This window comes from Equus quagga, chromosome 1 (genome assembly GCF_021613505.1).
Source record: "Equus quagga isolate Etosha38 chromosome 1, UCLA_HA_Equagga_1.0, whole genome shotgun sequence".
Classification (NCBI taxonomy): domain Eukaryota; kingdom Metazoa; phylum Chordata; class Mammalia; order Perissodactyla; family Equidae; genus Equus; species Equus quagga.
Genome location: NC_060267.1, coordinates 20,365,142 through 20,391,023, shown reverse-complemented (window position 1 = coordinate 20,391,023; position 25,882 = coordinate 20,365,142). Strand labels below are relative to the sequence as shown.

Here is a 25,882-nt window from a genome sequence, read left to right as displayed (position 1 = left end):
GCTCTGTTCCAGGGAAAAGGCAGGGAGACAGACAGTTGAGGGGTGCCATATACAAAGAAGAGACACATTTCAAGTTTTCTTAAATGACTTTAATTGAAGACTCAAACCCTCTAAACCATAGTTCAAGCCTGGCTCTGTGAGACAGCATCTGGTTCCTAATGGGGTCAGGGAAGAAATGCATAACTGAGGTTGAAGTAGGGAGCCCCCAACTCCCTGGTCTTCTGTTCTAAAGTTTATGCAAATTATGGCTGCTGGATAAGACATAAAATAATTATGTTCATGACACCAAGCTCTGGGTTCCTTTCTTCTTCTGATGCAAAATCTTCCTCCTAGGAAGGGAACTCTTTCACAAACTATTTGGGATCAAATATGGCTCTGTAACTGCACTAAATATCTATAAGCAGGAAGCTTCTAGATGCAGTTATTGAGCTGGCTACAAAAACTCTTAGGCCTGGAGAAGTCCACTCCCTTCCAGCCCACTCACTGTGCTAATCCATTACCCTCTCCATCAGCATCAGAGCTCTCCCAGACCCTGTTCTGAGAGGATCTAACCCTAGAAAAGACCAAATACCCATTGCTTGATTCCCATGGCCTGATTTCTTTGGAGGCCCCAACATAGGGCTGAACTGCAGTTTGCAGGGCTGTGTACAATAACAGCCATTATTGTAATCTTGAATTTCTATCAGCCGTTCTTCCTAAGAACAATTGAAAACACCTTCACAGTAATAATATCATCAGGTTTGCCCTCTTACCAACCCCCAAAAGAAGAAAGGGGGCAAACCCCTTCCCTTTACATTAAAAGGAAACATGAGGCCTGGAGAGGTCAACGACTTGTTCATGGTTCCACTTCCCATCAGGGCAAAGAGCTATAGAGGGCTCCCACCTTCTCTGAACTCTTTCCAAAATGCTGGAGGGCAAAGATTTGCCTGTTTCTCTGCATTTTTCTAATTTGTATCTTTTCTCTCTTTCCCATATGGGTGCTTCTGGATTTGGGAATCCCTCCCAGTCTCCTCCGTCGCCTCTCCAGCCTGGAGCAGATAGCACCTCAGTCCTGCATGAGCTCTCACTGCCCTCATGCCCCTTTCTGGCTCCAAACTTTATTGAGTGGAAGACACCACATAGGCTGTGGCGATGTACTTCTTGCCATTTCCATAGGTGGACTTGTCCCAGGTATAGGTCTGGATGGCCAAGGGATATCCACCCAGGCTTAACTGGCACCTGTGAGGAAAGATCATGAAACTATAGGGGCTGCTTCACTCCACCTCTGTTCCCAGGCTGGAAGGATCAAGCCAAACCCATACAGAAGGGCTCCACAGCTTGCTTCAGCCACCGCCTCCAGCTCCCCACATGCAAGCAGCCCTTTCAAAATCTATGCCTTATTTTCTATCTCCTTAAAGAACACTTCTCCCCATCTTTCCCAGAGAAGTATTCTAAAATCCCAGATTCTGGAGCTGAAACCCCCAGAAATTAAATGTCTACGCAGGGTTTCAGAAGTAGTAGGACCCAGAGTCCTCAACTGTTAGAGAATGTGAGACCCAGTAGCTTCAAACTGTACTCTCTGGGGCTCTAGGGTTCCCCTAAGCAGCCTTGGGGGCCAATTCGAGAGGCTTGGAGCCCCAGGACAACTCCATTTCTAACTCTTCAATATGTTAAGGTCCTGCATAAGATTTCACTTGGAGAGAAAGAAGGGAGGTGGTTCTGCTGCTAGGATGAAGTTTGGCCCCCATCAAGCTAATCTAACAGCTTCATTTCCAAGTGAAAAAAACTTTGTCCGAGCCCTCTAAGCCAGGGCTCCTGAATATCCTGCATGAGGACAGCCTACAGCCCTGGCCTACTCCCCAGGCCTGGCTGGCCCAGTACTTACACTTTGCCCGGTCTGGCGATGAAGCACAGGGAGTAGAGCGCAAACTCAAACTCAGGGCTGCTGCCAATGAACGCTGAGCCCACTTCCTTATAGTAGCCGTCCCAATTGAACTGCACGGCTAACACGTCGGGGTAAGAATCCCACTGCCGAGAGAAGGGTGGCAAAGGGGGTGTGGTGAATGACATGGAGGGGAGTGAGACCGAGGGGTGCCAAATGGATTTGTTGAGGGCCCATTAGGGGTCTTGTGAGCATTCTGGGGAGGCTGGCTTCTTTAATGGACCGAGGAAACAGTCTGCCCTGCTAAGGTGTCTAAGCCCTGCTTGGACACTGTCTGGAGCTGCCAGTGCGCATCTCCTAAGGAGGCCAGAGTCAGCATCACCACATGACCAATGCCTGGGGAGCCGGGCATAACTGTTCCCTGTGGCCCTCACATGTGGAAGAGGACAGTTTACTGCCCCCAAATTATCGCCTGGCACAGGGCAGCAAAGTTTCTTTTTCATCAAATATAAGGAGTTTAACTCAAACTACCCAGGCTGAGACTTCCAGCTGACACAGCATTCTAAGGAAATTTGGGCAGTGGGTAATTGCGTGTCTCTGGTTCTCCCCTCTGAGAATCCTCCGCCGTCCCTGACTCTCATCCAGAGATGGTGCCCTCTGCCTCCTGTCTCCTGCAGTTCTGGAGCCTTCACTGTCTGGAAGGGAGTCTCAGAGTCCTGGATGGCTGAACCTGCTCTCCAGCAGATAGGGAAGCTATATTCACAATCCCCGTTAGGCTGCCGTTGAGGGTCGGTGTGAGAGACAAGCCTGACTGTTTGGAATACTGAATGAGGGCAGGAAGTTGGGTACTAACGAGGCTTTTCCAGCCCATGGGGTCAGCACTCAGTACTCACGGGACCGTCATAGATGTGACTGTAATAGTCAACCAGGCCCTCCTTCTCCTGCATGTAGAAGCGGATCCAGTTATGGAAGCCAGTGACCTTGCCTTTTTTGACTTCACCTATAATAAAGAGCCCAAGGTGGGTGACCTGGGCCTCCCATCCCACTCCCTTCCCCTCCCCATGCCAAAGCTGTCCCCCTTCTCCAGTCTCTGACTCCTAGAATGTTCACCAGCTCAGCTCCTTGCCCCAACTTCCCAGAGTACCTCTCATCCCTAACTCTCACCTCAGGAAGTGCCCCCCCCCCCCCACCTTTCAACTAAAGCCCTTAGGAGAATTCCTCCTCCCAGCTGACCCTGGTTCCAATCTGAGATACTCCTCTGAGCCATTTCCCCAGGAGCAAACCAGACTTAAGCGGAGCTTTATGGAGTGGGGCAGTGGGGAGAAAGAACACAGCCCTCTTAGGAAGCAGCTGACCAAGCTCTAGAAGCCGAGGACCCTCAGAGGTAGACAACATGCCCCCCAACACGTCTCCCTTCCTGCATGTGCCCCTTGGAAGCCTCAGTATCTGGTCTTCTTTCTCCCTTAGAGCCTCCACAAGAGACTCCTCAGACCCTCCCTCTTGGCCTGGGAGTAGACATGTCTCTCCCTGCTAGCTGGGTTGGCTGCTGTTTCATCAAAGCCAGAGGCTGCCCTGCTCCTTAGGAATGCTGTCTCTCTTTATCCCCCCAACTCTTTCTTTCCAAGTCGAGTGACCCCACCTGAGAAGACGTGTTCAAAGCCACTTGAATCCCCCTTGTCATTGCCTCTTGAATAGAGCCCAAACCACATGTTCTTCAAATCATTGACGAACTCTTGTTCCGAGCTGTAGCGGTCTGGGGAGAGGAACACAGAGGACTTAGGAGAGGGGAAGGCAGGGCCAGATCCTGGGAAGCAAGGAAGGGCCACCTGCTCCAGCCAGAGACACGTAGGTTCAACCGACAAAGATATCCAATTGTTCATTTAGCAGTTATCTGCGGGGCTCCTGTTTTGTGCCAGGCCCAGATCTAGAGGCTGAGGATTCAGCAGGGAACCTCAGGGACAAAGCCTTTATAGTTTACATTCTAGTGGATACAAATAATAAACAAATAAACAATAAACAAACAACATGATTTCAGACAAGTGCTAAGAAGAAAATAAAGCAGATTATCCATGACGACAATGGTGGGGATGGGGGTGTGGGCTCTTCCAGAAAGGAAGCTCAGAAAGGCCTCTCTGAGAAGGCAGCACCAATCAGAGACCTGAAGGATGGGGAGTCGGCCATGCAAATGTCTGGGGAAAGATTCTTCCACACAGAGGGAGCAGCAAGTGCTCCAGGATGACTGGAACTTGGTGTTCAAAGAAAATCAATGTGGCTGGAGCATCATGAGCAGGAGGAGGCAGTGTAAGAAGAGGAGGTCCGAGAGGTAGTCAGGGCGAGATCATGCAAGCCATGGCAAGAAGGCTGGGTCTCAGGCAAACAGTAAAAATCACAAAGATATTTTAGATTTACTGAGTACCTTCTATGTGCCTCAGTCCTTACATTGAATCTTCTTATCAAGTTGGTATTGACTATCCCCAATTTAGAGATGAGGAAACTGAGGCAGACAAAGGTTACATTGCTCGAGGACTACCCAGTTAATAAGAGGTAGAGACAGCACTTGAGCCCGTACGATCTAGCTCCAGAAACTGATCTCCTAGCCACTCTATAGCTTCCTGGTGGTGGGGAAGCCGCTGAAGGGTTTTAAGCAGGGGAATTACGTCCTAGGGGCTTTGTTTTTTAAAGGCTCACTCTGGTTGTGTATGTAGAAAGATCAATGGGGCAGATGAGCAGAAGCAGAGAGCCCAGTTTTGAGACTAACACTTTGTCCAGGTCAGAAGTGGTGGCGGCTGAGACTGCAGTGGCAACTGTCCGGGAGGGGCGAGAAGCGGGCAGATCAGAGATAGATTCTGAAGGTGGAAGTGACAGACATTACTGATGGATGGAGAAGATGGGGTGGGGAGCAGTGAGGTAAAGAGAAGAATTGAATATAACTCCTGGGCTTTTGGCCTGAACAGCTGGATGAATTGTGGTGTCATTTTCGAGACGAGGAAGACTGAGGAAGGGACGGTCTGCAGAAGGAGGCAGCGATGATGAGTTCTCTTTACACTGAGCTCTGAGCAGACGCCAGTGAGACAGCCAAGTAGAGAAGTCAAAAAGGCAGTTGGACCCCAGGGAAAGTTCCCGGCTGGGGATCTAAATTAGGGAGCCATCAAACATCGACTGTTTACTGCCCAGAACTGTGTGCAGAGGAGACAAAAGAGATACCAGACATCTTTCCTCCTTTCCAGGACTTAAAACACAGTTGGAAAATAAGACTAAATTTACACAAAATAACAGAAAATGGTTGCACAATCTGAATGGCTCCCACTGACTAGGTGCCAGGCTTTCCACTGGGTGAGCTACATGCATTAACCTCCAAGACCCCATTTCACAGATGAGGCTCAGCACAGGGCAGGTAATTTGCCCAGGGTAGAAACACTGGCAAGTGGCAGAGCCGGACTCAAACCAAGTCTCTCTGGCCCAAGGCTATTTTGGGCCACACCCCAAACCCTTCACCTCTGAAGAGACCCAAAGGCCAGCTGTGAGCTGGGGCAGGAGCAGCTTCATCAGCGTGGCGGGATGCAAGCTAGAACTTTAAGAATATGTGGGATCTGGACAGGAGAGAGGTGAAGACAGGGTGAGAAATGGAACAGCCTGGCCTTGGGATCAGAACCCTAGGCTCCAGTCCTGCCTCTGCTTACAACTTCCCCTGTGGCCTCAGACAAGTCACCTAGCCTGTCTGGGCCTCTATTTCTCTAAGTTGAAATGTTGGGGGCCTCCGTCTGGACCTCCAAGATTCTCTCATTTATTTACTACAAAGAGAACACCAGGGGGCGGTGCAGGATTGGGTCTTCTTCACACGGATTATTTTTGTGCCACTGGCTTTACCTAAAAACAGCATGTTCCTAACTCTTAAAGGGAGGCCAGAGGATGGAATGCAGCAGCTCTGAGCATTAGCGATCCCACAGCCATGGGAGAAAGACCTGGACAGAGCGCCCCTGAAACAGAGCCCAGCGGCCTGGAGGTCAGGAGAGGAATCTGGAGGACACTAACAAACACAGCCCCGTGCCAAGAAGTCCTGTGGCCTAAACCTTTTTTGGTCTGCTTGGAATGTCTCTCTCTCTCTGGAACCCCTCCAACCAGAACCCTTCCCGGTAGAACTTCCCTCTCTGAACCTTTGTTGATTTTCTGTTGCCGTTTCCCCAGCAAAAAATGTGGGGTGGGCCGAGCTCCTTCCTGGACTTAGTGCAGGAGGAGGGAGAACACTGAGGGACTCGACATGCCTGAAAAGTGGTGCTGACTCTGGGACCAGCTGAAGCACCCTGGGGCGGAGTAGGGTGGCTGCTTGCCCTGCAGAGAACCCAGAGCAGTGGGGTAGGGGGATAAAGCAAGTCAACAGGTAGGGTAATCTCCAAGTCAGACAGGATTCTTCAGCTCCCACTTGGGCCCATGATCTCTTCTGGGCACCTCTCTGGCCCCCTCCCTGCCCCCTCCCAGATGTGCACTGGCCTCCACATAGTCCCCACCATGGAGCACCCAGAGGTGCCTGGCTCTCAGCAAGCAGACCTGAGTCCTCAGCACCACCTCATGGGGCCTGGCAGGGCTCACTCACTCTGGTCACGGAGAAAGCTGTAGAGCTCCTTCATGACTGCCGTCTTCGTGACCTCTCTGAGGAAGGCATCCTGCTCAGCCAGCTGCTGGGCACTGAAGTGCTCCCCACGGCCCGTCGCCCGCTGGTAGTTGTTGAGGAGGTTGATGAAGGCTGTGTAGGTGGGCTTGGAGAACAGCTCCTCGTTGACGTACGAGAAGAGCCTGGGGGAGGTGGAGCGAGGCCCACTGAGAGGCCTGAACGTGGAGCAGAACCCCCTCCAGGAACTGGCAGATGGGCCAGGGGCAGGCAGGCAAGGGCTGGGCTCAGGAGCAGAGGGGGGACTTCAGATACTCTTGAAGGCCATGCATGAGGTCTCTCTTTTCTGCCACTTCATCTCTTGGAAGGCTAGTTCTAGTCTCAGGCTGGCCCACACAGAAACCCTCCCACTGGATACCCACAGTTCCCTAGATGGCTTTATTTGTCTCTGGAGACCTATTTTTTTCTCTCCCTTTGATCCTGCTGCCTTGAGAAAAGAGCTGAGGCGTGAAAAGGAGCAAAACTTCGGGAGAGACTTTGGGGAGGGGGAGGGAAGGGAACTCACGGCTCTGGGCAGTGGTCCACCTGGTCTCTGGTCTCCGATGGGGAGATGCAGTTCTGGCTGTTGATGATGATGTCTTCCTTCCGGGCTTTGTTGGTGTCCGCCCTGTAGATCTTCTCAGAGATGCTCTGCAGCTCCTCCTTGGTTATGGCGTCACTGCTGTGGGAGAAGCCCTCTGGGAGGAATTGGGGGAGCGGTGGTCTCAGAGCCAGAGGGAAGGCCAGGGGGAGGCAGCTGTCTATGTGCACCCCCTCCTGGGCACCTTCGAGGGAGAGGGGCTGCAATTAGGCGTCCTAGGGGTTGGAGGGCAGGGGCCTAGGGCCTAAAGGATCCTTAAAATCAGCACATGGCCTTGCCCACAGAATGTCCACATTGTCCCTTTCCTCTAGGAAGGTTCTCAAACTTTGATATGCCTCAGAAGCACTTGGAGGGCTTGTTAAGACAGATGGGTGGGTCCCACCCTCAGAGTTTCTGGTTCAGTAGGTCTGGGGTGAAGCCCTAGAGTGATGCCGCTGGTCCAGGGACCCCACTCGGAGAACTCATGCTCTAGAGAGTTCCTTTGTCTCTGAGGCGATGCTAAAGGGGGCAGGAGACTGACCGTGGTCACACAGGCTCTCGAAATCCTCGCAGCAGTTCCCAAAGTCCCGGCAGCGGGCATTGCAATGGCACTGGTGGTGCTTGTCGAAGGCTTCGAGGCAGCGGCCCCGACAGGAGTCGGGTGCGGAGTACAAGTCTGAGAGAACAGGGGGAGGCATGTCCCGGGCAGACCTCTAGAGGTCGCTCCATCACATCAAGGCCAGTCCCCCCTTGGGCCTTGTTCCCCTCACTCTTCCCATTAAATTCTCCAGGTCAGGAAAACAAACAAGCTTAAACAAACAGGCTTCCTTCACAGTCCGGAAGTCCTTTCTGATGCCGAACTCTACTTTCTGGCCTGTTGTTTTTATAATCTTCCCACTCTAAAGATAAAATCTCTTCCACTTCCCTCTCTGGCCTCTCCACAGGCCTCAGAATCTCTTTCCTGCCTGCCCCCAGGCTGCTGGGGCCCTCAGCTGTCTTCCCCCACAGGCCCCAAGAGTCCAGCCAGCCCCTCTCACCACCTCCAAGGGGTCCTTTGGGATCCATCTGGCTTCGGCCTGGGCCTGTGTTGCTGATATGGCTGCCCCCTCCTTGTCACCCTCTCACATCCCTCCTCCCTTATCCTGAAGCTCCCCCACTCCCACCCCACCCCCAGAGGCAGACTCACTGGTAGCTGGGGCCTCCTCCGTCTCTCCCTCCAGCTCCAGGAATGGCTCTGGCTCTTTGGGGTCCTCTTCAGCTGTAGGTCAGAGAAGTAAAGTCACCAAGCATCCTGAGGGTTCCTGCCACTTATCTCTGAGTCTCAGCTCCCCAGGGACAAGTGTGTGCATGGGAAGTAAATACAAAACTGAGGCTAGGGTACAACGAACAAGTACCAAGAGAGGGAGGAGAAAAACTGGAAATGGGAGCCAGAAAGGGACAGTTATTGAAAACGGCTATAAAAAGTGATAAGGATTTCCCCCCGTGACAACCCTTCTTACCACTTAACCTCTCTGCTACTGTCTGCTCACCTGAGATGGGGAGAGGAGGCAGGAGTTGGTCCCCTCTGGACTGAAAACTCTGATTTGGGTTATGACTTTTCTTTAATGAAAGTTGATAGATGGATAGGCTGACCAAATGACAAGGCCCTCACTTGGGGACGTCCTTTACCTATAATAAGTCCAGTCAGGGTCGAGGGTGAACCCCTCCCAAGGCCTCCAGGAACCAGAACTGTTTCCTGAGATACCAACTTCCCTTCTTTCTTCGCAACACTTGGCAACGGTCACAAAGACTGTGTCTGCGAGGGCGTGCTCAGAAAAGCACATTCCTATTGAGGCCGCATTCCCTGGACCTGCAAGCTGGGTGACTGCAGCCTGGGCTCCAGGCAGAGGAGGGTGGGGTGGCGGTGGGGAAGGAGGAGGACGGAGGCACATTTCTGAGCTCTTCGTTCATCACACAGTGGAATAACACCCCCCAAAGAAACATTAGTACAAAGTGATTCAGAATCTATTAGTGAGGCTGCTGGACGGTACTGTGTTATTACCCTCAGAACCACAAGTCAGGTTATTCATTCCATCAGTAAACATCTTCTGGTAACTTACTTTGTACCAAGCTGTGTTCTAAGTGCTGGCAATCCACAGGGTTCTTAATTCATCCACATTTTACGCTAAATAGACTTTTGTGAGCTGATCTGGAGTCTTAACCATCATTTATAATATTTCTTTGTATGGGAAAAGGATTCTGAGTTGGAAATCAGAGACTTACAGACGAAATGGCTCCTAAGCTGGGTATTGTCTCTATCTTGAAATGCCACCTGATGGTCCAAGGTGAACAAGCCTTCCTGTGTCTGCTGAATGGGGCACGTGGGCAGCAGAAAAGGCTAGGCTCTGCTTCTGTCACTGAGCTCGGAGCCTGGGTCTCCCCACCCAGGCCTGAACATCAGGTCCTCTGCTGGAACATATGGTAGTTTTGTGTAAATGAAGGAAGCTTCCTTCTGGGTGGAAGCAGCTCTGTGGGCACATGGCTGGGCCAGCAGATACCGTCTTTGGGCAAATAAGGAAAAGGCACTCCTTTCTCTTGGCAGACACAGCTCTGCACCAAGGCACATGGCTTAGCGAGAAGAGTGCAGGTTAGATTTTCGTCCAACTTGTCCTCTCAGCCAGGTGCCCTTGTGCAGTGCACAACCTGTACAGCCATATGTAGTGGTCTTTCTGGCCATTATCTACCATGGCATCAATGACCATGTTTTCCAAACTAGGAGTTGGGGCACATGGTTTGACAGTGAACCCGGCAAGGCTGTGTGTCACAAAGCAGAAGATCATTCATCTGGGAGTTTAAAACATTGGAAACATCCAAACAAGGAGATCATTAAAAATTATTTTTTTTTTAAATGATTCATTTAAAACTGCCATTGGAGTAGCAGAGGAACAATCGGCTTTTTTTTTTTTTTTTTTTGAGGAAGATTAGCCCTGAGGTAGCTGCTGCCAATCCTCCTCTTTTAGCTGAGGAAGACTGGCCCTGAGCTAACATTGGTGCCCATCTTCCTCTGCTTTCTATGTAGGATACCTACCACAGCATGGCTTAGCCAAGCAGTGCCATGTCTGCACCCGGGATCCGAACCGGCAAACCCCGGGCCACCGAGAAGCAGAACGTGCAAACTTAACCGCTGCGCCACCGGGCCAGCCCCAACAATTGGCTTTTGAGGGCAGCGTGTGTCTCATTTTAATTGCTGGACTGGGAATGACAGGTTAGAGAAGTTGTGGCCACTCGGTGCACTCTCTATAGGAAGAGTGGTGTGAATTGTGACTGTCACTGTGATGCCATGTAGACTTCCTGGTGGCAGGCAAGTTGAGAAAGTTCACGGCCACTTTTATACTTTTGTAATTTAAAGTATTAAATAACAATTGGTAACGTAATACATGCTAAAATATCATTGTTATCATTTTGCTTTTTTGGAATTAAACTTTCAAGATATTATTAATCCTGATACATCAGGTAATCCAGGTAAATGACTTCTACTGTATTTTAAGTTGGGGACATCCTAGAAAACCTGGGACAATTGGCAGCCACATCCCTGAGCCCTGCTCTGCCCCTCAGCATCCTTGTCTTGAACCCTGCTCTGGACAGCTGGACGACCGAGCCAGGGGCCCCTCGGGCAGGCTGCAGCGGACATGGCCCGGCCTGCCGTGTCTCCCAGGCCCTTCACCCACAAGCAGCCTCACTGGTACACAGGTCCTCATAGTCCTCACAGCAGTCCCCGTGCCGGGCACACTGGCGGTCACACTGGCAGGCAGCACCCCGGGTGAATTTCTCATTACAGCGAGATACACACGACTCCATTTTTCCTATGGGCAGTAAAGGTCACAAAGTCAGCTCGAGGGGGATCATATTTTCATCAAGGTACCCCCTGCGGGAGGGTTCACAGACAGGGGCGGGGGCCCCTCCTGGCAGGGAAGGTCATTGCTATCTGCGAAGGAGAAATACATGCACGGCCTCCAGTGAGTAACATAAGCCTCATCCCCACCACCCACCAAGTAGTGCAGAGCTCGTAATACAGACGAGGATCACAAACTCACATGCCCACCGGGGATTGACCTGTAACACAAACAAGTAAAGAATTAGGGAGGCAGAAGGAAGAGGTGGGGACTGTGACAAACTTGGGAGCCATGCCCTGCCTGAAATTGGCAGCCACTCCTCAGCTCCAGCCATTTGCTGCCATGTTGGGATGCAGGCTCGGTGTTGCCAGAGCCTCCAGTTTTTCAAGAGAAGCCTTAATTTTTATGTGAAATTTTCCAGCTTTTAGAAAATTCAGGCAGAACAAAGAAAGAGGTCTGTGGGCTGGACATGGCCCATAGGCCACCATTCACCTGTCACACAGATGAAGGTGAGTCATTGCTGCTCAGTGATCCCACCTGCCCTCTCCCCCTGGACCCACGGCCTGCCTCTCATCCCATCCCTTTCATGTCTTCTGCTTCTTTGTTCTTCCTTCTCCATCATCTGGTCTCCTCGGGACCCTGTTTCCCCCATGTCACATCTTTCTGTTTCTTTGTCGTCTTTGGAATGCATTTGGGTTCATTTATGCTCAGGGTGGGGAATGAGGCGGGTGTGAGTGAGAACTGGGCTTTGGAACAGCGTCTGTTCCGTAACCACAGACCACATCCCTCACTCCAGCCAAAGGGCTTGTAGAAGCAAGCTTTTGGCCACAGGGGGATTTTTAAGACAAAAAAAATTTTTGAAAGAAACTGTACAAACCCACCACCACTCCTAGAGAAACAAGCCCCCCACGGCCACCACAGGCAAGACAGTGGAGGGGAAAGCCAGCATGACGGCTGCTTTGGGGCCCTTTCCTTCCACTCTGGGCTTGAAGGGTGATAACAGAGCCTTTGTTTCCATTTGCGGTTCCTGAGGTTTGGATGGAGCGAGTGCTGGGTTTAGGGGTCAGGCTGTGGGTTACGGAGAATGTCAAGATCAGAGTCAGAGTTACCATTAGCAGCAGAGTGTGTATGAACGAGGAAACTGACACCTAATTTGGGCTGGGGTTGGGGTTACTTAGGCTTAGATTAAGAGCTACAGTTAGGATTCGGGCTTGAGTTACAGTACTGATAAAGTAACAATTTCATATTGATGTCTGGCTAAGGAATGGGGGGTTGGTTTAGCAGCAAACTAGTATCGAGGCATGTGTCAGGATTAGGAGAGGAGAAATGATGGTTTGTGCCTTGGATTTGATTAGGGATTCGGTTCTGACTGGGATGCCACACAGGTATAGTATCTCACTTTAGCCTGGAGTGGGGTGGAGGTGAATATTAGGGATATGGGTTTATTATTGGTGTGGATTCTGGGATTAGGGTTTATACAACGCGAATGAGGGTGACACAGCAGAGACATCCAGAACTTGACTCTGGCGCCAGACTGCTTGGGGCTGGAATTCTGGTTCTGCTGCTTTCTTGCTATGTGATCTTGGGCAAGTTACTTGACCTTCTGTGCCTCAGTTTCCTGATCTGTAAAAGTATGATAGTGAAGCTTATCTCCTGGAATATTTACAATAATTAAATGAGTTGATATTTTAAAAGCACTTTGTACAGTGCATGACACATAGTGGCTCTATGGAAGTGTTTATTAGGTAAATGAGCAGTGGCAATATTCCATGCCTGACTTCAAGGTGACAGGTGTTCAGACTGCCTCGAGCAGTCCTCGCTGTCGACATACTTAATCTAGCTGACTCCCTCCCTGGGTTTCAGCTGGGCCATCCTTGGGGCTGGGGTGTCAGCACATTTATGCTGGTTTCCTAGCTGACATCATCACTGTGGGTCTGTGTTCTTTACATCAAAGAGGTGTCAGGTCAAGGTTAACCCAGGTCCTGAGGCAACCTCACGCTGTGTACAGGGCTCCAATGTGGCCAGGAAGGCAGGCCTCTGATCCAGTGGATTGTCCCCAAAAAAGACTAGACTCAAGGCCATTTGTCCCTTCCGGGCCAGGGGAACTTCTCTTGAATCTTAAATGATGCTTCCTTGGAACCCGAATGCAAAGATCTTCAGGAGAAATTCTCCGCCCAGGAGGAATGCGCCATCAGCTGCCTGCTCAGCCAGCCTGGCAGTACACCCAGAATCCAAAGGGAGAGAATTCAGACAAATCAGGGCAACGTTTTTAATGGGCCAGATCAGCAGAGTCCAAGGAAAGAATTCAACCCATTCCAGCAGCTGGCGCCAGTTGAGAAGGGCTACAAGTGAATAGTCAGCTTGTGGAGCTCAGGAGAACACCCCCCACTGGCCCTCACTGAGTGGACTTTTCATCTCTGTTCAACAACTTTGTCCCCAGGAAGAACCCTGGGCCAGGGGTTCTTCACGCTTCCATGTAAACTTGGTCTGCTTCAAGACGACCTTGGGATTTGAGGGTGGAAGGGAGGAGTGGGAGGGACTTTTCCTTGCAGGCACCTGGCTGTGCTGTTCTGGGGACCCTCAGACAACTAGTCACCCTGACTCTTCCCTCCAGTGCCCCAACCCTGCACCTCCAATTCACACACTCTATGTCTGCCCCTCGCACCAGCCATGTGCCTGAATCACTGCTCCAGCAACCATCTGCCCCTTGTCCCTCTGCCTCATTTCTCTCTCTCTTGCTGCCTTTCTTCATATGGTCTTTCCTCTTTCAGACTAAGATTCTCCCTCCATTCCCCATGAAGAGCTTAGGGCCTCCCTTCGCCCATGAAATGCTAAATTTCTCTGCACCTTCCAAGACTTGAATATACCAGAACGCCCACTTCCTATCCATACTGCCCACCAAGACAGCCTCATCCCAAGCCTCAATGTCCCTATTAGGCCAGCACTCAGCCCCTCTGATAGTTGGGGCATCCTACAGCTGTGCCTCTCTGGGGGACGCAGATGCTGTTTCCATGGAGACTTAGTCAACCAAGAAGATTCATTTCCAGGACCAGCCTCTTGCCTCAGTTCACTTGAAACAATCAAGGACCTGAGGTTGCCAATGACTCCTCCATATGATTCATAGTCTTGCTTCTAAGTTCTGAGATGTTGGAATAGGATGGACAAGAGCAAAGCCTCTTTCCTCCCACCTTAGGAAAGAAGGAGGCATCATCCACTGGACCCTCACTCCTCCATCCATCACCAGCCCCAGGGGCAGGATTCCACCTGCACTTCTGAAGGCACTGTTGCCTCTGCCCTCAGGGATGTCCCTCCAGGGACCGAATGTCTCAAGTTGCCCTCCCCTCCAGAGGCTAGGTTGTCATTACCCAGCAGCTACTCCTGCACGCTAAGCTAGACATTCTCACACATGCCCTCCCTCCCTCTGTGCCACTGTCTCTCCACCACCCAGGGCCCAGACAGAGTTGATTCCAGTGGCGCCGCAGTGGCTGCCAGCATACAGGTGCACAATCCCATCCAGTGTTGGGGGGCCTGGGAACAGCTTTCCCCTCCAAAGTTTTTTCCATTTAGGAGTCCCATTAGGGGTCACTTTGTCCACAACCTGACTGGAAGTGACTCCAAGAGTAGGTTTCTCCCAGGAATATTTACAATCATAATCATAATCAAAGCCCCGGTTCATTGAGATCTCACTCCATGTAGGGTGCTTCTTATACATTATCTTATTAATCTTTACACCAGTCCTATGAGAGACAACCTGGGTTGGGAGGGATGAGTATCAAGCTCCGATTCCTTCTCCTCTGAGTAGAGGAGGATTCTCCCCACACCCCTCAGCCCAGCCCTCTCCCTTGGCACTCGTTCCCACTCACCCATTCACCACCAATTAACACATCAGCGTCAGCACTGTGCACAGCGACTAAACAGGAAAGTGTTCCCGTTCTTCTGCCGGTGTCATCCTCTGCACCACTAATAACTGTGGGCCAGGACCCTCCTCTGTACTTTAGTTCCTCTAACACCGGGACAAAGACCAATTGCTCTGACTATTCGTTCAGCCCCAGAGAGCACGTGGCCCAGTCAGGGGCTCTTCCGCTTTTCCCCTGAGCATGCCCATCCTCTAAGGTTTTACCTACAGAAAGGTCCCATCCCAAACAAGCTCCATCCCCAGGCAGGAGAAGGAGTGACCAAGGGCACCCAGGCCACACAAACCCAGCAGGCCACAGCCCCAGCTTTACACCAGACAGCGGCCCCAGAAAACAAAACCTGTGTGAGATCAAGAGTCAGATTAGACTAGGGGAGGTTTGCAGCTAGTCTTCCAACATGTCAAGAAGGGACTTCCATGACATCAGACCATCAGCCTGCAACTCCCCTCACACAGTCCACTCCCCTCCAGAGGCAACCCTTGCACCTCAGATGAGGACAGGTCTAAGGTGCTCCATGCCTTTAGGACAGAGCTGACCTTCCCTTGTCCCACAACCCCCACCCTCTACCCAGTTCCCCGACTCTCTGCTTCTTTATGCAGGACCCTTTCATCCCCACCAGACAGCAACTTACCAGCCCAGGCCAGGCTGCAGAGCAGGGCCACTATCAGGGGGACGCAGGCCCTCATGGTGCCCAGTTGGAGGCCAAAAGGAGACTGGCTGTTGGACTTTCACTAGAGTCAAGGTGAATGCCACAGCTCTCAAATGAGCCTTACTTCCCAGGCTGATCCTTTTAAAGACATCAGAGCTTGTGGATCTGGTACCTCCACATCCTTTCAGGAAGGAAAAGGGGAGGGAAGGATCCCAGGTGGTTAGGAGGTGGAGAGAGGGTGGGGCCCTACAGCTGTTTGAAGCCAGAGGGAAGGTGACTAAGCAGGCAGGTAACGCCAGATGTCCAGAACAGGTCATGCTAGCTGCTGGTAGCTAGAAAATAGGTCATGCATCAGGTAGGAAGATGGTCCTAGTTTGGGGGTTCCCTGTCCAAATTAGGGGCACCCATGGGCTTATCTTCGGATGAGGCCCTCCAAATACCCACTTACCTGCAAGCCACAGGCTTGACTTTCCAAAGGGCTACAGGCTGGCTTCATCTTTGAATTCCTGGTGCTTACCATGAGGACCATAATAAGACGATCGTGACACATTTGACCAACAGTAAGTGCTCAAGCTGGTTTGGGGTCATGGGAAGGAGAGATTTAGGAGGCACAGGACAGAAATGAGGGCTGTTCTTACTTCCATCAAGCTGACCACAGCTAAACCACCCTAGAAATATCTTGCAAATGGGCCTCTAACTCACTGAGTCAGCATCCCAGGTTTTATATGTTTCAGGCTCTCACAGGCTCCAGGTTTATGAGGCCAGGGAAGGGCAAGAGGCCTCTCAAAGGCAGCCAAAGGGTCCACCCTTCCTCTCCTGGGAGCCCAAGGCCCCCCTCCCTTCATCCCCACTTACGCTTCTCCCCCCCTGAGGACCCCTCCCCAGAGATGAGGCTTCTCAGGATTCCCTTCTTCCCAAGTCCAAGAGCAGAGGTGCCACAACTCGGGGTTGCCACGTTTTCCCCTCCTAATAAAGGTGATATCTGCTAAGCAAAATGTCTTTTCCAGAGAGAGCACTGCATGGGGATTCTCAGCCCTCTCAAGAAAGAAAGGTCTCGAGCCAGCCCTGATGGCCTAAGGGTTAAAGTTTGGCACACTCCACTTAGGCGGCCCGGGTTCAGTTCCCAGGAGTGGAACTACGCCCCTCACCTGTCAGTAGCCATGCTATGGTGGCAGCTCACATAGAAGAACTAGAAGGACTTACAGCTAGGATATACAACTATGTACTGGGGCTTTGGGGAGAAAAAAAAGAGAAGAAGATTGGCAACAGATGTTAGCTCAGGGTGAATCTTTCCCAGCAAGAAAAGAAAAGAAGAAGAAAAGTCTCATATAAACAGGCAAAATTGATGAACAATTGAGACCACTCTATAATGGACTTTTTTCCAGAAGTGGTGGGGGGAGCATGTCCTTCTCAACCAGGCTACTCGAACAGTGGAACTTTCTTCCTCTCTCTCGTCTTCTGTTTTCTCATCTTTGAAATGATGGGTTTGGATCTGACCATCCCTTCCAAGTTCTCAGACTTCAATTTTGAGGCTTCCTGTCCAGGCCCCAGGTTGAGCAGTTGCGGTGGATTAAGGAGAATCCCACAAACCCTTGCTGTGTGGAGATGAGACCAGACATGGGCTGTAACGGCTGGGGAGGACAGCCTAGGCAAGCCACCTCGTAAGGGACTCACACCAGAAACACAACTGAGGAGTGAGCCTGGCCCTGCTCTCCAGGAAGGAAGCCTGGATAAAGGAAGGAGGGGCAGAAATGGCTGCTTTGTTGCACAAGTTTCATTTGCACAACCTGAAGGCGGGCTGCCGAGCCACTGCCAGCCAGAATCCACCCTCCCTGGATTGGCAGCACGTTGAACATATCTCCAACTCCAGTTGATTTAGGGAATAAAGGAGAGCATCATTGGCTGGGCCAGGAAGCAATGACGCCCCAGAATTTGGGACTGGATGGTCTGTCCCTTCCATCTGGGTGGACCCTGGCTGAGGCCGAAGCCATTAGAGTGAGAATGGGGTCTGGCCAGAGTTGCCCTGATGTCCAGCCGAATGGACTGTGGGATGGAGCTTGGAGGGTGGGACCTCTACCCTCCATCAGGGTAATTTTAGGTCAGGAGCAAGGCTGGGAGCTGGTTGAGACAGACCCCGTAGAGCCAGACAGGTCATCTAAGGACCCGAGAGTTTCAGACTGGGTCTTCCAACAAGAACCACAATGTCAACCTTGACACAAACCACCAACCCTGATGGAGCACTTACCACGTGTCGCACATGAAGAGCTTCCTGTGTGCTATCTCCTTTATTCTCACTACAACCCTCTAGGTACTATTGTTATCCTCATTTTACAGATGGGGAAACTGAGGCACAGAAAAGTTGGGAGATATGCCCAGGAGCACACAATTATTAAGTTATACAGCAGGGCTTCAAACCCAGATCCCTCTGACCAGAGGCCATCCTGATGAGCAATGGTGCTACATGGCCCCACAAACATCTCACCTCCAAAAAGCATCAACGACCACTTAATTTTGTCTGGGTTACTATGCAAAGTGGTCTGGAATGAGATTCACTGGAATTAAAAGGACCTCAGTGTCACCTAGTTCCACTTCTCAAATGATGTTGCAACGCCCTCAACAATCCTAAGAGGTTGTCCTGCCTCCACGTGACAGCCTCTGGTGCTCAGGGATCGCCCTTCCCAGAGCCAATTCCCAACCTCCAGGACCTCACAATCTAAGATGTGCTGACGTGGACAAAAGCAGACAGGACGGTAGGGAAAATTCCATTCAGCCAATAAATGAACCTCCATCCCTACATTTACGCAGAGATGCCTCATAAGCTTAGATGCACACACATATGTCTATAGAGATAGACACATTAAATTATATTTCAGACCGCTTTCTCTTTCCAATGGGCCTGGTCTAGATAGAAAACTGCTGTTCCTCTTTCCAAGTCCTCCCACAGTTAGGTCCTCACATCGACTTTCCACCCTTTAATGACAGCTCTCCCCAGCAGCCACCATGGTGGCCAGCCAGCAAGCTGGGAGTCCCAGAAGGCTGGGTCCCCGAGGCCTGGGGCAGGGAGAGGGTTGTGAAAGATGCATGGTGGATGGACACTCATGATGAGAACACCAGCAGAGATGCCTCCTCAGCATGAGGAAGTGAGGAGAGGGTGCAGCTGTGCCTCCGTGGAGGCTCAGAGGGTGGGGAAGAGGGTGAAGCCGCCTGGGCAAGGATCCAGGAGGCAGTCAGCAGTCCGGGATGTGGAGAATGGGAATTCCATCAGCAAATATTTAGAGTGCTCACCATATGCCTGGTGCTATGCTGTTCTCAAACTGGCAGCGTTCAGGTTGGGCTGGAAAACTGTTCTTGGAACCGACTGGTTTCTGGTGGGACAGAGGACAGAGAAGCCCCAGCATTAGGCTGCTGTTTAAAGTAGACTCCACTCATCTCTAGACTACCAAGGTGGTCAGGGGTATGTCAGGACCAAGAGGCTATGGGAGAGACTGATGCAGGAAGCTACTAAAGAGGGCATATGCCCAGGCCAGCCTATCCTACCACCCTTGTCCTCTATGAAACTAAGGCTGAGTCACTTTAGCACAGGACCAGAGACTGGAAAGACCCTGCAGCTGGCCCAGTGCAGGTGTGGCCTGGAGTCACCTCCCAAGGGGACCCTGGCACCAGAATATGCTGGATCTCCAGCCTCCATCCCACTGTGGCCAGGGAGTACCCCAGGATAGAGGCCCAAGATGGTCGCCCACATCTCATCACTCGTGAACCACCTCAGTCCGTAGTGTCCTCTTATTGAAAGTGTCTTAGAATGGCTCCATGTGAGATTTTCTCCCACACTGGTTGGTATGCTGGGTACCAAATTTGTGTTTCCAGGTACTTAAGTTTGTGGGAAGCCCGACATTCAGCATCATGCTCAACACCTGCCTTGGATGCATTAGTCAGGGATGCTGCCTGGCCCATTCATCAGAGTCCCAGGCTGTGTTTCTGGTTCTGCTAGCCCAACCCCACGCCAGTCCTCTGCCTGGAACGCCTTCCCCCACTCACTGACTGTCCATCTCCTACTCACCCTCCAGCTCCAGGGGGGAGCCCCATCTTCCACAAAGCCTGACTTCACCCGCCCAACCCACAGGATCCCTCCTGCCTATAGATTCAGTTCTTGATATTTGTCCTGTGTGCCTCTGACACATCACAGCCACCTCTGATAGATGTCGCTGCCAACGTAGTGTAGATTAACCCCTGAACTTCCATTTAACTTCTCATCCATACAAGTTGTTTCCTCAGCTCATCTCTAAAATTCCTGAGACAGGGACCCTGCCTCATGGGTCCCCTCTACTGCTTTGTATTGTCACCCAACGTGTGTTAGAAAACTGTCAACATGTGCCAGGACCAGCAATGAATGAATGAATGAATGAATGGGAGAACTGAGCCTTCCAGCCCCACTTGTTACAAAGGCTCAGGGGAAGGTGACAAGCAGAGCAGAGCAAATGGATCCCTCCCTGAGCTCTGGAGGTTCCAGAGTTCAGGCATGACGGGGGCGGCTCATGGGCAGCAGGTGGAAGTGTGTATAGGGCTGTAGGTGTAGGGGTTCATTTTGTAGTTCTGTTTTCATACCAAATACACTATTTTGGCTATATTGTACATTTATTTGGGACTAATGGAAATCTGGGGCAGACCTAAACCCCAAAGCACCCTTTGGCATCACCACTGCAAGGGGCAGCCACCTCGGGGATCAGACAGAACCCGAGATTACAGCAGCTTCTGAATCCACAATGTAACAGATAACTTTATCCTGCTTTTTAGGATCCCAAAGAATCACCTGCCTCCATTTTTTGCCACCTATGCTAATGTTTGTTTTACACTGCCTACTAGTGATTACAAAATAAAATTTCTATTTCGTATCCTCAAATGCCAGGGGCTTTGGAGAGGGTCTGAAGGCACAGACGGGAACAAAGAGGAGCCGATGAGACCGCAGACAGCGATAAGGAGGCTCAGAGAGACAGCCACAGAGTGAGCCAGGGCAAGGTCAAGACGGAGCCGGGCGGAGGCCAGCCAGGAGCCAGGCGCTGCCACGAGGCATCTGGCGGAACTCTCGCCCCAAGTGTGTGGGCACAGCTGGCTGTTCTGCCTTCACAAAGAAGTGGACCAGACTGGCAGGAGCAACTCCTACCCAAGGTCTGGAGATCTACAATCTGTCAAAATTACCATAATTATTGTGCTATGGTGATTGGATGATAGCAATTTCCCCTTCCTCATTCATTTGTTCATTTACTTGACTGTACTAAGCAAAGTGGATGCAAAGTCAGGAGCTCAGTACCTGAAATGGGGGCGAGATGATGGACGAAGTGCATTTAAAGCTATGATGGGGACAGAACACGATGCTGAGGCCACTGGTTCAAAGGCCAGATTGCCTGGGTTCAAATCCCAGCTCTGCCACTCACCAGCTGTGCAACCCTGGGCAGTTTCCCTGACCTCTCTGTGCCTTGGGTCCCCTGTAACTGTAAAATAGAGCTGGTAAGAGTACCTTACAGGGCTCTCGTGAAGATTGAATGAGTTAATACTTGCAAACCTCTTAGAACAGTGCCTGGTAAATAATAAGACCAGATAAGTGTGTGTTTAAAAAAAAATAAGGCCGCAGAAGACTTAATTTCAATAGGATGCTTAGGGAAGCCCTTCCTGAAAGAACGACATCTAAAACAGAGACACGAAGCATGAGAAAGTGGTGGCTTTCTAATTGAAACTCTCCATAATGTGATTGCTTTTACAATTTCAAAAATAAATTTATATTGTCAAAATGTACAGTTTGAGTATTTCCGAGTCTTGGGGATGACCCTTTAATGAGACACGCTGTCTAGCTCATCTGGGTTGATTGCCAAAGGTGACCACCTATTTCCTGGGGGTGCGGCTGCAGCCTAGGGAGCGGGGTTTTCTCTGCAGGACTCTGAGCACCTCAGTGTGGAACAAACGCACAGCTCTGGCCTCCCGAGCCTTGTGCTCTATTTGATGAGATTGCCAACAGCTGCCTGCTGCAGAAGCCAAGAACCGAGAGGGAGGAGGGACAGCAAAGGCTGACCTCCTCCGTGGGCTGCCAGAGGGTCCAGCCTGAACCTGCAGGAGGCTCTCCCTCCCAACACAGGTTGTCCTGCAGGGCCTGGCCCCAGCAAAGCTGAGCTGGGGCAGCTGGCCACCACCTCTCCCTCTGACTTGCACTCAGGGGGCCCTGCGCTCCCCTAGGTAATACTTTGGACCATGCCCCTGACGCCATGGTGTGAAAACTGCCCTAACACCATTGCCTCTGGGCTCCTCCTTTCCTTATCTTCTCTTGAGAGTGACCATCAGACTCTTCCCAGGTTATGTGTCTACACAACAGGACCCTTGTAGAGACAAGTCGAACTTAAGGGGGAGAGACGAGCAGCCATGCACTCAGGCAGCTGCAGGAGGCAATATTAGGGGCAGGGAACTCTCTGAGAACCTTCTAATAGAACTGTGCTTGCAGCTGGCTCTCCCTATTGCAGGCAGTCTGGCTGGAGGCCACTGCTGGGAAGATGCTTGCAGAGGTCTGCAGCCTCATGACCAAAAGGGATCTGTGCTCCTTCGCCCCTTTTGATGCCTTGAGATGCCTAAGTCATAGACACTAAGAGCAGGAAAACATCCCCAAACCTTCTAGTCCAAATCCTTGTTCATAAACAATGAAACTGAGGCCCAGGGAGAGGAAGGGACTTGCCCAAGGCCACATAGCTGCTGAGGCCAAGGCTGCTCGTGCCCCACACACTACCCACCGAGGGAGGACGCCCTGACCCCCGTCTGTGCTGCCCCAAGCTCTGGTTTACAGGGCTCTTTTCTGGAAGGGAGAGTGAGCTTAAAATGTCCTGCTGTCATGGCCCCAGCCAAAAAGTCACCCTCTCTCTACCCCTCTGCTGGCTTGAGTCCCCTGAGTGCCAGGAGCACCCGCCTTCTCCTTCACTCAGCAGCCCAGGAACAGCTCTGGCTGCCCACAACTCACCCCCAGTGAGAAAACTGAGGCCCTGAGCGCTCCCCAAGGCCAAGGGCATGGGAGGTAGAGTCAGGCAAGGCCCTAAGTATCCAGCCCTCAGGCCCAGGGTCCACACTGGTCAGAGTCTAAACACATACAAACCAGAATCCCACACCTTCCCACACAAAAAAAGCCTTATTCCTTCTTCTGGGGATCCGTGGGCCCATCTCCTGCCTCAGTGTTCCACCTACCACCACCAGCAGCAGCCCCCTCTGGCCCCATCAAGGCCACCTGCTCCAAGAAGGCCCCAGGCTTGGAAGAGAAGATGCTCTCCCAGCCTAGCTGCTTCTCAGAGGGATCTGGTTTCACCACCACTGGGAGAGATGACAGCAGCCCATCACCTGGGCCACAGGCCCCTTCACCCTCAGGTGCCCTGTCAGGCTGGGCTGCAGGAGAGACAGGCTTGGGTCTTGGAGCATCCAGAAGCCCAGAGAGTGGTGCTTGGATTGGCTGGGCAATTGGACAGACCTGAGAGGACACCTACCCAGTTCTAGCCCACAGCCCTGGCAGGTGGGTGAGAAGCCCAGAACTTCGTGTATGGGGCCAAGGGGGAGGATACATTTTGGAAATGCATTTATGTTCTGGCCTATAGGTCCATGGAAGGGAGAGAGGGATCAAGAACAACTGCCAGGTCAGAGATTTTGCCCCAAACATCAGCCACTACACGTGCCTGATACCCAGGATGTTTGAGTGGCTTGAACCAGGGATGAGCTGAGAGCACCCCCAACCCTGGCGGGCACAGCTATGTAGGCCGGTGTGCAGGGCTCCAGGGAGCTGGATGGCTGGGGCTGTGAACTCCAACGTGGGAACAGCTGTGGGCCTTAATGCTTGGGGCTGAGCAGAGAGACCCTGTGGCCTGAGGCGTCCACTGCTCTCTGGACTTGTCCTCTGCGGCATGTTGTCCCATCTGATGGCCTTGTTCTGTGTGCATCTGCCTGGCCGGGTGGTCTGTTCCAGGAGGCCAGGACAGCCTGTCCCGTTCACAAAGCCCCCACCAGGCCCACAGGAAGGATTCCCAAATGAAGGAGGGAGGGAGGGATTTATATGCCTGGGTCTATTCCTACAAGAGAAGAAAATGCTGGGGTTCAGGGAGATTGCATCTGGCCCGTGGCACAGGCATAGCTGACACACACCCAGGTCCTTCAGCAGTCACTCTGTTATTAACCACTTATGTGACCTTAGGCAAATCTTCCTGTGCCTCAGTTTCTTTGACCGTAAAACAGGGCTAAAAAGAGCTGCCCTATCACCAGGGTAAAAATAAGATAATAGATGTGCTGGAAAGGATGAAACCACGATTCATATCTGACTCTATCGGCACAATAAATACTGTAAATAATAGCAATAGTAAGAAGATGAACCTTTGCCACTTGGGAAGCAGAGTAGCCGTTGGCCCAGGCTGTCGGGAAGCAGGTCTGTCCCACTCCCCCCATGAGCTCAAACTCTCTGCTGAATGCAGTGGGGGTGGAGGGGGCTGGATCACCAGCTCCGTGTCAGTCCTGTGGGATGCGGCTTGAGGAGAGGGGAGGACTGGCTCCCAGGGAGAGAAGCTGGAGCAGCCGGAGGTCGGGCTCCCCAGCCTGCCCTACCCCTGCACAAGATCGTGCTCACTCTGCTGGAGAGGCCTGACCCTCCCTGGTGTGCATCCCACAGCTAGAGTCCCAGCCTGGCCCCTAATCTGCCCCAGGCCTTCTCAAGGAAGTTAAGGATAAGGGATTAAGGGAGGGGTAGGGTGTATGTATCTGAGAGGAGGAATTACCCCTCCATTCTTAGGACACACACCTTAGGACACACTCATTCCCTCTCTGCTTTACCTCCTTCCAGGTAAAAGAGATTTTTTAAGGTCTGATCTCATACTTCTTTCTCTCAGCAGTCCCACAAATTCCTCCTCCCATCACAGCTGTCCTGAAGCTGGGACACAAACTGGGAGCCCCCTGCAGACAGTCTGGGCTGCTAGGACACAAGAGGATGGCACCCCCTCCCCCAACCTGGGTATTCAGGGAAACAGAAAGTGACACAGCCCTCAGAGCATGAGGCCACCACAACCTGGAGCCTTTCCCCCTCTGTGGTGACCCAGCCTAGTCACCGGGGACCCCAGCTCCCAGTCGGTGGCCTCCTGCCACCCTGGGCACTGTTCTCCCAGCAAGACCCCTTCCAACAGGCCCAAAAGGTGTCCCGCCCAAGAGACAGGCAGCTGGGAGGTTGCAGGGCCGTCCAGCGCTGAAGGGAGATTCAAAAGTAGCCCAAGTTCTGTCGGGCCGTAGGTGTCACAGAGAAGAAAAGAAGAAACGCTGATGGAAGACACCCTCCCCACCATGCTTGGCTTCTGCTATTGCAGGGCTGGTCTCGCCCTTGAGTCTGAAAGGATGGTGAGGGCCACGGCCAGGTGAGGGTCTTGCCGAAACCCGATAGACAATGGGTTTAGAAGAGAAGAAAGCTCCTGGGAGGCCTGACTCACCAAGGCGTAGGCCTCATGTCATGATTGCTCAGCTCTGGAAGCTTCCGTGCCCTGTAGTCCTCCATCTCAGTCCATGGGCAAAGGAACTGGCTTGATCACCCCTGCCATCCGCTCCAACCCAGGATCATCCTGGGAGAGTGCGTTGTGCCTGACTTCCCCAGAGCGATACTGCCCCTCTGTCAGGCTGGGGACACAGGACTGGTACAGCTGTCACCTCAGCTGTGGAACCAGAGCTACAGTTGGACTTGTTTGTCACTCAGAGCTGGACTGAGATCCTCACACTCATCTTACAGATGAAGAAATGGAGGCAGAGAACTGTTCGTTGACTTGCTCGGATTCACTTAAACCTGAGGTCTGAGCCCGGTTGTGCCACCTCTTGCCAAGGACTCCCACCTTTCTGGAGGCAGTCTGCACGTGTGTCCATGACCACCAAGACGAGAGGTCTGGCAGTGTAGGGACAAGGGGAGGTGGGGGTGCATCCAGCCTGAGCCCCACACATGCACCTGCTGAGCAAGGGCAGGGCCACACCCGCCCCTCCCCTCCCTCCAGCTATGAGCCCACCTCCTCCACGTGCCCTGGAGCCCTGCTGCTCAATGCCTACTCTGGGGTCATCCCTAGGGCCCAGAGGTCCCTCCAGGGCCAGACAGTGCCCCTCCCCTTTCCTGGCAAGGGAATAGAGAGGAGGGAGGCCCCGCCTGGAGCTTCCTCAAGTGAGTGGCCTGGCAGGAGGGGTCCCCGCAGTCACTGGTTCCCAGGGGACATGCTGCAGGGGCAGGGGAAGGAGGACTCAATGCTGACAGAGCTTACTGGGACCATGCTCATCACTGATAAGAAATCTGACTTCCAGGGAAGTCCGCGAGGCATGAGCAAGGCATGGGCTGCCCT

The 25,882-nt window shown here is 52.1% G+C and overlaps 1 protein-coding gene across 2 annotated transcripts; it reads right to left on the bottom strand.

Annotated features, from left to right (window-relative positions):
- Positions 1-67: 67 nt before the first annotated feature.
- Positions 68-25,134, bottom strand: ENDOU (endonuclease, poly(U) specific). 2 transcript variants are annotated; one of them, XM_046638794.1, is made up of 11 exons: positions 24,998-25,134; positions 18,807-18,886; positions 10,806-10,928; positions 8,273-8,344; positions 7,628-7,762; positions 7,033-7,204; positions 6,453-6,652; positions 3,501-3,614; positions 2,755-2,861; positions 1,865-2,007; positions 68-1,218 (listed from the first exon to the last, which is right to left on the bottom strand). In XM_046638794.1, exons 3-11 carry the CDS (start codon positions 10,921-10,923, stop codon positions 1,098-1,100), a joined length of 1,182 nt encoding a protein of 393 aa, XP_046494750.1. In that variant the 5' UTR covers positions 10,924-10,928; positions 18,807-18,886; positions 24,998-25,134; the 3' UTR covers positions 68-1,097. The 2 variants fall into 2 exon arrangements, with proteins under 2 accessions (XP_046494750.1, XP_046494740.1); XM_046638784.1 differs by lacking the exons at positions 18,807-18,886; positions 24,998-25,134 and adding an exon at positions 15,504-16,348.
- Between the last annotated feature and the right edge of the window lie 748 nt (positions 25,135-25,882).